General features: G+C 34.6%; 1 protein-coding gene across 1 annotated transcript in view; it reads left to right on the plus strand.

The window, feature by feature from the left end:
- Positions 1-478: 478 nt before the first annotated feature.
- LOC136041795 (general transcription factor 3C polypeptide 3-like) overlaps positions 479-14,810 on the plus strand; it is a gene marked incomplete at its 5' end in the record, with an annotated part of 171,234 nt that continues 156,902 nt past the window's right edge. Inside the window, 1 exon segment of the mRNA XM_065726550.1 lies at positions 479-683. Coding sequence (XP_065582622.1) covers positions 479-683 — 205 coding nt within the window.

Here is a 14,810-nt window from a genome sequence, read left to right on the forward strand (position 1 = left end):
AAATACTCAAATTGCATAACTTACAGCCCTTGCCTCGAGGGCTTGGGGGGGGGTGACATCCCAAGAGACTGAGTTACTGAGACTTTAAACTATTTTGAATAACATGGCTATCTCAAAATTTTGATTTGGTTTGTTTGGGGAATTGATGGGTGTAGAAGGGGGGCTGATTGCCCTTCGATCACTTTTGACTATTAAAAAGGGCATTAAAACTTTCAATTTCATCTTCCAATCGAATGAGCTCCTTCCAAAGTTTGTAAAACAACTTCTTCTATGTGAAATGTCTTTGATTTCTCTCATGCACATGGAAAGCGATTAGGAGAAAGAATGTAAGAACACGGTAAGAAGTTACACCAAAGACATGAGGGTTTTGCTTTTCCGCTCTTTTCTGCCTAGTATTTTCAATGATCACCAGCTTATCTCAGGTTGGGATGTTTTTTAGCTTGAATTGGATCATACTGAAGTATGTTTTTTTTTAAAGATTAATCCTGCTGATATAAGGGTCGATCAGGTTGAATATGATAGCGATTATGAAATCCTTGACCTGGACCAAGCCAGAGCATCTGTATCCCAACCCCAGCCTTTGGCTTTTCAGGACATATATGCTGATGAAACGGATGACATAGATCTTGAGCCTGAGAAAAATAAGGAAGATAAAATTGAAGATGACTATTCTGACGAAGATGGTAATTTCTAATTTTGATTGTTTTTATTTTCATAATTTAAGGTGAATCTCCATGATTTAGATACAATACTATTTTCCTATCTTAAAAGATATTCTATATAACCCCAAGGGATAAGTACTTTTTGATGATAATCCCACGCTTTAACTCCGGAACATGGAGTAAAAACCAATATATTCATCTAATATATTTTTGATAGGGAGCCTAAACTAAGAAATAAACCATCACCCCCACTAACTCTTAAGAATCACTATTTTTAAGATGAAAAAAGTAAAATAAGATATGTAGGGTATTTAATTTGACGCATCTAAGCACTCTAAATGAAAGTGTCATGCTGGATTTTATTTTTTTCTTTTTCTTAGAAAATTTATTTTATCGTTTTATTTTGGATGTTATTCTTTTTAATCTCTGGGTATAGTTTATTGTAGACTGGGTATATTTGATACAGTTTATTATACACACTGTATTACTTATGGAAGATTAAATGCACCAGTAATATTTTATTTCTTTATTTTGTAAGAAAATTTTCTGTTCTCTCTTGGTTTTCCTTGGCTACGCCCAAGCATACTAGTCGAAAAAATTCTTCGTATTGGCTGTGAAAGGGGGTTCGCCTCAGTGAAAATTGTGACCAAGAGGTTATTGAAGCTAAATGTAAATTGGGAATCATCAGTTTTGCAGCAGTAGCTGCAACCTTGTAAATAGCGAACCACAACCCATAGGGACCAAAAGTTGAAAAAAAAAGGTTGTGAAAAATCTGCCTAATGAGAAAAATTGCCATCTGACACTGATATTTCGATTAGTCTTAAAAATAAAAGCTAATTGCAATAACAAATTTATGGTGATTTCGAATAAAAGTTAGAAACCTCTAAAAAATGGTGTCAGGTCAAAGTGAAAAGTTCATCGTTGGAATGAGCATGATCATAAACTTGGCATATTAGAATTACAGTTCTCCACCTTGAACAACAAAGAAAATCCCCTATTTACATTGGTTAGGCCTTAGCACTGATGTGACTTTTTTTCTACCAAGGCTAGCGGGCTACCAGAACATCATAGATATATTTTTAATGACTTATGTAAAAGCTATTGCTTATATCTCCGTGCTTTTTATAAATTACACCATCTCCAAGTGCTACCTTCCCTAAAAATAGCTCTTTTGGTACCGTTTCTCAAGTGGTGGGGCTAGAGGGCTACCAGAACATCGTAGAGAGATGTTTAATAGCTCATATAAAATGTTTTACTCATATCTACTTGTTGTTTTTAATCAATTTCACCATACACAAGTTCCATATGGCACTGAAAACGGCATTTTTGGTGCCATTCCTCAAGTGGAAAAGCGTGGAAGTATAAAACGGGTACCATTTTGACATTGATGGCCCAAAACCCTTCACGGAGGGTTCACAATCACCCCTCCCTTGATCTCTTCTTCTTAGCCTCCTTAGCAAGTTTCATAGACTGTCTGCTTACCATCAGGCTACTACAACATTAGCAGAACTAGCAGGCTAGCAGACCATCGTAGAGAGATGTTTAGTGGCAATTTTTGAAGCTATTGGTCATATATGCGTCCTTTTTATAAATTCTACCATCTTCTAGTGCCATATGGCACTACAAACGGCAATTTTGGAGCCATTTCTTAAGCGCTGGGGCCAGTGGGCTACTAGAACATCGTAGAGAGATGTTTAATTGCTAATAGTATAGAAAATGGGGCTTCTGGACCATCTAACTCATCTATTCAATTTACATAATTTTTAGTCCATTTTACATCATTTCAATATCAATTTTTGCTCATTTTGAACATCTACTGCCCCTACATTTAACATGAAAATAGGCCCTTGGAAATCAAATTTGGTGTTATTTTTACACTTTTCACAATGTGAATACGGGTTCTAGACCCCACCTAAATCACACCATCAATTTATCCTCTTTTCAATTGAATTCAGACCATTTAAAAAAAATTTCGACATTTTTATAATTTCCAATCCTGAGCTTTAGGATCGTAACAGGTCTTGTGAAATAATAATTTGATTAATGTAGTTAAGCAGGGTTGTGTTCTATCCCCCTTTATATGGATCATTTTGATGGACTTCGTCTTAAGGAGCACAGGAAAGGCAATTGGAGACCATGGAATCAAATGGAGAGGAAGAACGCTCCTGGACTTAGATTATGCTGATGATTCAAGCATATTAGATGAAAGTGTGAGCAAAATGAATGAATTTTTAGAGGTTTTACGAGTTCAGGGTGCTAAAATAGGCTTGAAAATTAATGTTAAGGAGACTAAGTCACTAAGGCTAGGAATAAGTGAAGATGAACAGGTGACATTAGGCAACGAAAAGATTGATCAGGTTGGGAGCTTCAGTTACCTTGGTAGTATTATTAGTAAAGATGGTGGAAGCAGTGAAGATGTTAAAAGTAGAATAGCTAAAGCTCAGGGAGTTTTTTTCACAGTTAAAAAAAGTTTGGAAGAATAGAAATATAAGTCTACATACCAAGATTAGAATATTGGAAGCTACAGTGATGACAGTGGTCAAATATGGCTCTGAAGCATGGACACTCCGAAAAGCAGATGAAAATTTACTAGATGTTTTCCAGAGAAATTGCCTACGGATTGTTCTGGGTACCCGGCTGACTGAACGTATTTCAAATAGTAGGTTGTACGAAAAGTGTGGTTCAATCCCGCTTTCTGGGGCTGTAATGAAAGAAAGGTTGAGATGGCTAGGCCACGTTCTACGGATGAAGGATGACAGATTACAGAAGATTGTCCTTTTTGGCCAACCGTCTGGGGCTACAAGGAAAGCAGGTCGCCCTTGTCTGGGTTGGTAGGATGTCATAAATAAAGATTTAAAGGAAATGGGAACTTCCTGGGAGGGTGTAAAGAGGGAGGCTTTAAATAGATTAGGTTGGAGGAGGAGCGTTCGTGGCTGTGTTGGCCTCAGTGGCTTGGTGCTGCAGTGAGTTATTAGTAGTAGTAGTAGTAGTGTTATAAGGATTTAATTATATTACATTTTTTCTATACTACCGACAAAATGTAAAAATTTAATATTTAGTGGATAGTTCGATATCAATATTTAAATAATTTATTTTATTTTAATTTCATTTTTCAATAACCTCTAAATCTTTTCAAGATCAGCTGCTTTAGAATCAAAACGCTTAGGTGTAAATAGATCAACCATTTCACCTTTAACATCAATAATAATAACGAGTTTATTTGCATATTTAGTTGTAACACATTTTTGTTCCTGTGATCGTGTATTCCATGCCAATATCTAAATCTTCTTTCCTAATAGTTCGATTACATTTATTTAATATTTTCATTTCGCTTAAAAGGTTCTCTATTTATTAATAAATAATTTTATCAAACAAAATTCTAAATTGAAAATAATTTATATCTTATCATATAATTTGCTATCAATGACTTCCATGATTGCTTTTCTGTCTGAAAATATAACGGAGTAAACGTCATATGGATTTGCAGGTACTTGATCTAATAAAAGTTTGATTTTTACATCAGTAATCCACTTCGATAAATATTCGATTCATGCTTTGAAACATCAAAACAAAAAAAGGATATACTGTTTTAAAATCATTTTAACTTACAATTGTTCCACTATCAACATTTTTGTGTTTATATCCTGACTAAAAAAATCGCTGAAAAGCGTTAGAATAATCTTCATTAGCATCACTGAAATCACATTTAGAATCTTCTTGTGGATATTTATGTCAATTTACTCTCATTTCAATTCTATTAGTGCCCTCCGGTGGTTTAGCTACTATTTTACCCAAGTGTCTTAATGCAGCTATTCTAGCAATTGATACAAATTTTTTTGTATCAATTAATCTTTTAGTTTTTCAAACGTAGTTTTAATTAATTGTTATTTTCCGACTGATTACCATGATGACATTTCTTTTGATGCGTTTACTCAATGCTGTTTTAATCTTAGTCGTTTTGTCTCTAGTTTACAGTCAAATTTGCGTACTTATATTTTAGGTAATTTTAACTGTGATCCAAATATAGCAAATGAAAGGGGTACAATTTTATCTTCTTGTCTTCCTAATTTTTCTGTTTTACCGGATTTTACTTGTACGGATTTTCCCAGGATTTTACTTGTATTCATTGGAGTGGTAGTACAACTAATATTGATCATGTTTTTTCTTCTAACCCAAGTGATCCTTTGCCTGTGGTTACTGTAATCGAAGATTTCCCCGTTAGTGACCACATGCCGCTTCAGTTCCTTTTACCCCCTTTGGCTTCTCGTCCTTCCCCAGTTCGTTTTTCTGGTAATAAGCTTCCTAAATTTTTTGATCGGGTTGATTGGAATCCAAATTTTAGACCGCTTTACCAAGAAAGAGTTGGGACTTTAATTGATAAAGTTTATATCCCTGATAGTTTGGATTCAATGGATAGTAATCCTTCTTTGACTATTAATTGTCTTTATTTTGAATTAATCCATTGCTTAAAGTATGGTGCTGCGGCAGTTTTTCCTACCAATAGGATAAGATTGGGCGTGCAGAAACCTTTTTGGAGCCTAAATCCTTTTTTGGTAAATTCTAATAAGGCGGCTAAACAAGCGTATTGGGAATGGCGGGCCCTCGGTAAGCCAAGAGACTCGCATCCAGTTTTTTTGCTAATGAAAAAGAGAAAGGCTGAATTCCAAGCGGAGCTCCGTCGTCATAATAACCTGGTCATAGAAGAAGCTTCTTCAAACAATGATAACGACAAGGACAAGAATCTCCTTTGGAATGTTCTCCGAGGCAATAGGCGGATTAACATGCCTGATACTAATTCAACACCATCGCTAAAAGAGTGGGAAAATTATTTTTCTAAGTTGTCGACTTCGTACGATTCTAACAGTGTTGTGTTGCAATTAGATGAAAGGTTGAAGAATTTTTCAACTGATTACAGGATTTCTGAGGATATGTTACGTGGAGCAATCAAAACGTTAAAGGCGCAGTCGGCTAAGGATCATGATGGCTTATTTGCTAATCACCTCAAACTTGCTCCTTCTTCTTTTCTTATTACTCTACTGGCATTTTTCAACCTTTTACTTACTACTGGTTTAGTACCATCGTCATTCTATATTGGCATAGTTACGCCTATTCCTAAGAGCGGGAGAAAAGACTTGTCATCTTGTAGTTCCTGGAGGCCAATTACTAGGGGTTCTATGATTGGGAAAGTGTTTGAGTTGTGTTTGAAGGATCTTCTTGAAATTCTTGACACTGGTTCTAATCAAGTTGGTTTCAAGAGAGGTTTGGGATGTGACCGTGCCCATGCATATTTCAGCAAAGTTATTGAAGAAGCGAGAATCTCTGGTCAACCGCTATACGCCCTCTTGATTGATATCAAAGGGGCCTTTGATAACATTTCTCATGCATCCGCTCTGCTCACTTTAATCCATGCTGGATTGCCCCTAGCTGTCATACGAGTCTTTCGCTCTTGGTATTCTGGTTTAAAGATCCATATCTATCCGAGTTCGTCTTCATCTCAGTCTAAATTAATTCAAGTGGGTAGAGGAGTTAGACAAGGAGGAATTATTTCTCCTTATATATTCAATTCTTGTTTAGCTACTGCCCTTAATTCTCTTTCCTGCTCGTTCGTTTCATTATCTCGAAATCTGTCTTACATTGCATATGCTGATGACATTATCCTTCTAAACCGGTCCAAGTCTAGTCTTGTTTCTAATTTTAATATTTTAATTAATTGTTTAAAAGGTTTGGGCCTTTCTATCAGTTTTGAAGAATGTCAATTTTTTGTTGTAAATTGTTTAGAGGATAATGTCAGGGCGACTCTCGATTGCGTCAATGGTGTTATTTTTCAGTCGTCGCCAATAGTCACTTATTTGGGATTACCTTATGCTTCTTCGAAAAGAGATTTCAAACCAGTCCTGGTTCAGCATGTTCAGATGAAACTACGCAAGGCATTTGGTCTTTTAATTCGTTTTCGGGGTCTTTACCGTCGGGACGTCCTTGGTCGTATGTATAGCGCGGTTGCTCTGCCTCACGTATTGTTCCCGTCCCTCCTCTTCCGAAATTTCAGACCTTCTGATCTTTCGCCCATTAAAGTTTCTTATTTTATATTTTGTAAATTTTTACTTGGTTTCCCCCTTTCTTTTTGTAACACTGAGATTGTTTTAAAGCTTAATGTGTAGGATCCTGTAGTTTGTATAAAGAAAAAATATAGAACATTTGAAGATAGGGCGAAAATTAACCTTTTAGGCCACAACTTATTTCCGTTTTTTAGTAACAGTTCTGGCTCTTCATGATTTATAGGCTAATCTATTTTGCAAGTGTTTTTGTATTTTTTTTTTTTAAGTATTGGATGAATATTTGATAGGTTTTGATTGTAAGTGTTATCATTTGTTTTTTCTTTATATTATATTGTAGCGTACTCCTCATTTTTGAGGGAAATGAATAAAATAAAATAAAGTAAAATAAAATACCATATTGTTTTGCGTATAACTGTTTTCTTTTTCAGATTTCTGTAACACAACAACAATTTTAGTTGTATTATAGCGTTCACTGACTACCCTCCATGTTAATTCTTTATCCGTATTGTTATCACTTTAAAGGTATTGCGCGCTTTCCATCTTAATTCTAATGAGTTGCCTTTTCATAATCCAGCTTTTTGATTGTTTCACCATGATAAATGCATTACATCTACTTTAAAATTTTTAGCTCAAGACTTTATAATCGTATTTGGAAAAATTGTTTTTTTTTAATATAATTTGATGTGTAACGCCTCTAAAAACATTTTTAATATCTTGACAAAATCCAAATAATCGTGATAATCGTAAATAAATACTAACCACATGACTTTCTTTAAACATGATTATCACTATTAAAAGTGTTATTTCGTTTTATTGTAATGGTTCAGCCACCACTTGTTGCAACAGGTATAAAAATGCTTTCAAACTCATTTTCTAATTTAAAGGAATCATTAGATTGGGTTTTATCTTTATACCAAAATATATTAGTAGCTGCTCTTCGATTATTGTCATCTGAAAATTCTAAGAAATTTTCAGCAGTGATCGTTATGCCTACATAATCCATCCGTTCGATACATTTCTCATTGATAATATGTTCAGTATTTACAAAAAAATTAAATTCATTATTTTTTAAAGTAGCTTCATCATTATTTCGCATATTTGATTCATCAAATCGTGTTATTTTCACTTGTGCATAAAGAAAGAATCCTTGAATCACTTGGAAGAATCCAAGATTCCACCTCTTTTAAAATGAAATTATCAAATAATTATTGAGATACATTCACATTGTTTTCTCTAATTTCTGTATATTCATATTTGAATGTGGAATCTTCAATAATAGGCTTTTCAGATATTTCTCAATATATACAGACAAAATTATTAATTATACTTTAAATGATTTTCAAACAGTGGTGGTGGATCTTCGATTGTCACTGAGGTTGTCAACAAGAGCAGCACTGGGGATGTAGTTTAAGTCCCCTCCCTAAAATCATTGCATCCAATAATCCTCTCCTCTGTTCATCAAGATGTTTTTTGAATATTATCTTATTATTTGAAACTATATCTCTTAGAGATCTCACATCATTTAACTCTCTTTGATTATAATCTATTCAATCTTTTCCATATTCAATCGCTTTTTTTAAATAATTCAAGTCGAGGTTTAATCAGTGTTATACATGGAACGAGCTTCATCTTTTATATTTTATATGAACGTCTTGAATAATTGATAATTGACGATATTTTTAAAGAAACTACCAATCCTGCCACCATACTGACTTGTATGCAATAGTTTCGTTATTATTGATCAACATTTATGATAGGTAAATATTGTCAAATAATTTCATTAAACTTTTTTCAAATCCAAAACATGTTCGATATTCTCTTGATTCAGGTCAATTAACCTACCTAATTGATCAGTTATAGTCATTTTTATCGCATTGATATATTCGTTTCTATTGATCGGAAGATATTGCCTTTCTATTGGAATCTTACAAAGTAACTTTGCAGCTTCTATATTTGGAGCAAAACTCCAGATCAAATCAGAGGTTATTTTTCCATTCACAGTCGATGCGTTCCTGATTCATCTATTATCTCTGTTAAACATTTATAATTGTCTAAATAAAAACTAGACATTTTAAGATAGAATTCCTTAGGACCATATTTCTTATTGATTTCTTTCAAAAGTTCATCATCTATCCCAGAATCGGCATTAGCCATGAAATTTGGCTTATCATGATATTCTTTCGATTATGAAACTTGTAAAAAACTTAAAAGGTTCTGGTCTCCGAATCTGTACCGATCTGCCTCCAGAGCTAAATACTAAGCGGGCCAAGCTCCTTGCAAAGATGAAGGACCTTAAAGCCAGTTATCAATCTATTCGGCTCAAGCAGGCTGGTGCTTCGCTTCGACTAGAACACAGGAACAACGATAATGAATACTGGTCTGAAATCTTCATTAGTGATAATGATGAGAGTGTCCTTATTAACAATACTTGAAGTTGATTATCGTGTTCCACCTCCTTTTTTTTCTTTCATTGCCATATGATTATTTTTTTTCCTCGCTGTCTCATTGAAAATGACTAAGAATGCTGAATTTTTCTTTACGTTTTTTTTCTTTCATCTTGTTTCTTATATTTTTTTCTTTTGTTTTTTCTATAGTACAGTTTTCCCCCATTTCACATGTTCTCCCTGTTTTGTGTGTTAGTTTTAGTTCTGAAAAATGCAGTTCAAGTTTCTGGCGTATACATTTTTTTTCAGTGAACCACGAGTGCCAGTCGGGATATTGGTTTCATTTTCTCCTGCTTCGTGCCCTCGGAGTGCAAGTCCAGTTCCACACCATGCCCACACAATTTTTCGTAAGTTATGTTAATTAATTGTTCTCAGTCTGGCCACAGGGATTCCGCCGGGATGATTTCTTACCTTAAAGTTCTTGAGAAAAGCCCCCTAGATTTATTGGAATTATTAAATAGTTCAGAAGGAGTTCTACCGAATAAATGTGATATTGGGATTAGTAACTTAGTTAATTGTAGATATAGTTCAACTCTGGGTAAGGTTTCAAAACGATCTGATTGTCTACGGACTCTACACCTTAACATCCAAGGCCTTTCGTCATCTCTGGATCAGCTAAAACTTATATGCGAAGATTCTTCACGTCCCGACGTTTTAGGCATTTGCGAAACGTTTGTTACAGAGGATTTATTACTGGAACTACCTGGATACAACTGCGAAAAAATACATAGGAAAAAGTTGAGTAAAGGAGGATCGGCACTGTATATCTCCGACGCGATTCCATACACGGTCCGACACGATCTCCAACATTGAAGGAGTTTTAGAATCACTTTTTGTTGAAATTAATCCTGGTAAATCTGGTACTTTGATCATTGGAGAGGTATATCGTTCCCCTACTGGCTCTTCGGTGACTTTTCTGCAGATCCTTCGTGAAATCCTTGAAGCTATACAGAACCAGCCATGCGAAACGATTGTCATGGGTGATTTCAACGTCAATCTCCTAGACTACGAGGGTTCGTTTCCTGCAGACTTCTTATCCGATATGCTTGCATCAGGACTACTACCATCAGTCACTATACCCACAAGGGTTACTGAGAAATCAGCAACTCTGATTGATAATATATTTTCGTCAATGACATTTCAGAATAGTTTCGTTATTGTTAGTGATATATCTGACCATTTCCCAGTTTGATCAGATCTTTTGTTGCCGAATATGAAGGGTCCACGGTCTAGCCGCTCAACATCGCCTTACTTCGTTACGGAAAAGAACCTTGAAGCTTTAAAGACTAAACTGCAAGAATGTTCATGGGAATTTATAGATGAAAAAGATGACTTGGACTCTAGTTTTGACAAATTTTACTCTAAAATAAAAGATTGTTTTATAGAATGCTGCACCAGAAGACCTTCTAATCAGCCTCGAAGAAAAAATGAACCTTTTAACCGTTGGATGACAGAAGGACTTCTGATAAGCTCCAGTCGCAAACTCTACTTATAGAAACGATACAAAAGTTCTCCTACAGCTCGTCACCTACAAGAATTCAAAACTTACAAGAATTTATTCAAATCATTGATTCGCAGAGCGAAAAGCTCGTATTATGCGTCAAAGTTTCTGGAGTGCAAAACGGACATGAGAAAAACTTGGAAAGTCATCAATTCTGTCATTAGACCATCATCTCATAGTCCTGACATTCCAACGAAGCTTGATATTGACGGGGTACTGATCGAGGGCCCTTGTGAGATTAAGAACTCTCTTGCGTCATATTTTGCTTCAATTGGCGAAAAGACTGTCAAGGGACTTGGTGGAAGCGCGATTTCCCTCGCACAAGATCAACATCTCCAGTTCATTGGACCCCCTTGCCTTAAATCTATTGTTATAAAGCTTGTATTGGAATCGGAGGTGGCAAGACACATTCAAGGTTTAAAAGTTGCATCACCATCCGGCCCAGACTACATATCAACTAAAGCTGTGCAAGCTATATTTCCTTCAATTCTGGGCCCTATAACAAAGCTTTTTAATATGTCGTTTGAAAAAGGAAAGTTTCCTAGGTCTCTAAAAACTGCGAGAGTGATAGCTCTGTTTAAGGGTGGGAACAAAAGTGACCCGTCAAATTACCGACCAATTTCCCTTCTTTCAGTGTTTTCAAAAATATTTGAAAAGCCGATGCTTTTCAAATATGAAAAAAGGCTCACAAGGTTTTTACAATCTAATGAGTTTTTGCACAGTCATCAGTTCGGATTTCGATCGAAACATACTACGGAGCAAGCATGCACTACACTCATCAGTTTTCTTCATACCGCTTTAGATTCTGGAAAAATACCAGCCGCTATTTTCCTTGATGTGCGGAAAGCTTTTGATGGTCTTACTCATAAGATCCTTCTTGATAAACTGTCTCATATAGGAATACGAGGTTCAGCCCTATCATGGTTCCGTTCTTGTTTACACGATAGATCGATTTCCATGGACCCTGACTCACTAAAGTCCATTGGTGTAGACTATGGGGTACCACAAGGATCGATTCTTGGTCCTACTCTGTTTTAATATATATCAACGATTTATTTAGAGCGGTAAAGAACGCGATTCCTTCTGCGTGTTGTACTCTATGTCACGAAAAGGAAAATACGGTGGCATCTTCTGATATTCTGCCATCCCCTCATGAAGATTTAGTTGCCTTCGCTGACGACAGCAATATCCTATGTGCTGAAGCCACAGAAAAAGCTTTAGAAGTTAAACTTCACATGCTTATGGAGCGGTCTTACCACTGGTTTGATACTAACCGACTTGCTTTAAATGTCGCTAAATCACAATTTCTCATATTTTCTAGAACTGGTAAGGTATGCTCATCCTTATCAACTATATCTACCTCGAGAGGACCTTTGTCTCGACCTAACGTAAGACACGTGCGTTTCCTAGGAATTTTGTTGAATGAGAATCTTTCTTTTAGATACCATATCAAGATAGTCCAAGCAAAAATATCACGTAATCTTGGGATTATTCGGAAACTTAAACACATCTTTCCTGGATCTATTTTTGGACCCTGTATTTTTCACTCATTCAGTCGTATTTAACTCACTGCAACTCGATTTGAATGTCTACTTTCCAGTCTGCTCCATCCCATTAAAGTAATTCATCAAGAGGCTCGCCAGTTAGTTAACGAATTTAATAAAGGTCATCGAAAGGTGCTCTTGAATACTTATGCACTCTATGTTGTCTCTTGCTCTTCAATGATTTTCAAGTATATTCATGGTGAATTGCCTCGCTGTTTCAATTCTTTCTTTTCCGATTTAGTTAATTCAAGGAGCTCTTATGATCTCCGCAATAAAGACCACCTACTATTACCTCAAACTAAGACTGTCAGATCAGATTTTAGTCCCAGAATAGCATGTAGTAAAGTATGGAACAGTCTCCCTGATAATGTCCGTAACATTCATTCGTTTGATGCCTTTAAAACCCAACTAAAAATATTTTTGGTTGATAAATATAATGAGGAATAAATTTGAAAATAAATTTATTTTTGAATTGGTTTGAATTAATATTGTTATTTGTTTGATATTATGATGAATAATGAGGGTAGGGCGACATCCCTAGCTGCTAGGCTTGAGCACGTTTATTTATTTAATTTTAATTTTTGTGGTTTTGTGTTGGTGGGAGATGTGTGGATTTGGATTTGGATTTCGAGGACGAAGTGGTAAGTAAAAATAACACAAAGTTATTTAATTGGATTTCTTGTTTTTTTTAAGAAGAGACTCTTTATTTGGTATTTATTTTTGTTTTAACCCCTATGTAACGGGCCATGGAGCCTTGTAGGGGTAGAGAGTTATTGTTGTCCATTTATTTTTGATGTTAATAAACTGAACTGGACTGAACTGAATTCAGGGGTGAAATACCCTGACTCGAGTGAGCTTGATTGCTTGCTTTTAAACTTAATATGTCTCTTGAAGATCGATCCAATCGTTGTAATCGTCTTAAATTATGTTATTTTCATGTAATTTATCGGTAATAATATTTGTATTTTTATCTTCTGCTTCAACGATTGGAGCATTCAACTTTTCAGCATGGTCACGAAATCCAGCTTGCTCTAACGAACTTTCTTGACCCATTTTTTTTAATTTCTCTATTTTTCACTATACTCGCTAATAATTTATTCAACTTTATAGGATTCATTTATAGAATGAAAGTTTTTAATGAATAACTTTCGAGAGTCCTTTTTCGTAAAAACCACCAATAATGAGTTCACCAGTTTTATCTGACAGTTCATACCTTATAGGGGTGTATGTTTCACTTCTATTATTTGAAACGCTTCAGTTGTATAATTTGGTAGGTAACCTTTATCAAAAACCTATAAATTAAAATAAATTATTGTAGACCTTGTTTTCATTTCCTTTTTTACTCGATTCTACTGGTTCTATTTTGATGGATCGATGATACGAATTGTTATAATTGTCGACGAAAGAGGGTAATATATCTAGCCAACGTTTTGTGATGTAATAAGTAAATATTGCCATATTTTTTTCTTTGATTGTTCTATTAAACCGTTCAGCAGTTTTTGCTTTTCAATTCACTTTCAGATGAGAACCAATGAATTCCATGATTCTTAAAAATTACTTGAACGTCTTTCATAACATGTTCTTTACCTTTATCTGTTTGTAATTTTTTAAGTTTCCTATTTTTAAATGAACCCGTAAAAGAATAATAATATTCTTACCAGTTTTACCATTAAAGGAATACACCAAGCATATTTACTAAAACAATCGATGACTGTAAAAATATAATTAAAATTATTATTTTCATTTTTATACTGCTGCATATCAACCAAATCTGCTTGCCACTGGTCATTGATACTATGAATGTAAACGTTTTTTCTTTTAATATTTGATAATATGGATGGTGTATAGAATAACTTTTTTGATTTTGCAACACATTTTTGATTTTTTTGATGCAGTAAAACCATTTTCTTTTAATTTTCTATTTAAATCCATGAAAAGTTTGAATAATAGAATTCTAAACGTTCGTTTTCTCCGTTAATCTTGCCAGGACAAATACCACTTACTTTTATACAGGGTTTTTGCTCATTGCTTCCTTTTTTTAAAACAATTTTTCGTGCAACCACAAAATGTACAAATACCTTTAATCATTGGCACTTCATGTCTTTTTTAAACTCTCCGAGTTAAAGACTCGCTTGCAGTAATCGTTTTACATCACATTCAATAAAACTATATTTCTTACAGATTTAAATTATTAAACAAAATTTAAATTGTTAAACATACTAATAAACACTAACAGACTACTGCGTTCTCAGGAAAGTCTGAAGAGTAGTAAATAGTAAGCAATACAATTCCTCAGGCTTGACTGTTTTCTTAGATTTTGAGTTTCATTTAATAAAATCAGCTCCTAATAAATGGAACTGATTTTAGAACACATTTTGACTCTTTTGTTAGAGATTTAAAAAATAGAATGAATGATAGAAATGGTTACATGATAGAAATGGTTACAGAATTCAATTTATAACACTTGTAACATTTTATTCTCAGAAGGATAATGAAGAATCCGAACCTTTTCATTAGCATAGCTACTCTTAGATTTTTAATAAAAATAGTGGCATCAAACAAAGTCAACTTAATAGTAACCACAGGAATATACACACACTAGT

This window comes from Artemia franciscana, unplaced genomic scaffold (assembly GCF_032884065.1).
Source record: "Artemia franciscana unplaced genomic scaffold, ASM3288406v1 PGA_scaffold_38, whole genome shotgun sequence".
Taxonomy (NCBI): Eukaryota; Metazoa; Arthropoda; class Branchiopoda; order Anostraca; family Artemiidae; genus Artemia; species Artemia franciscana.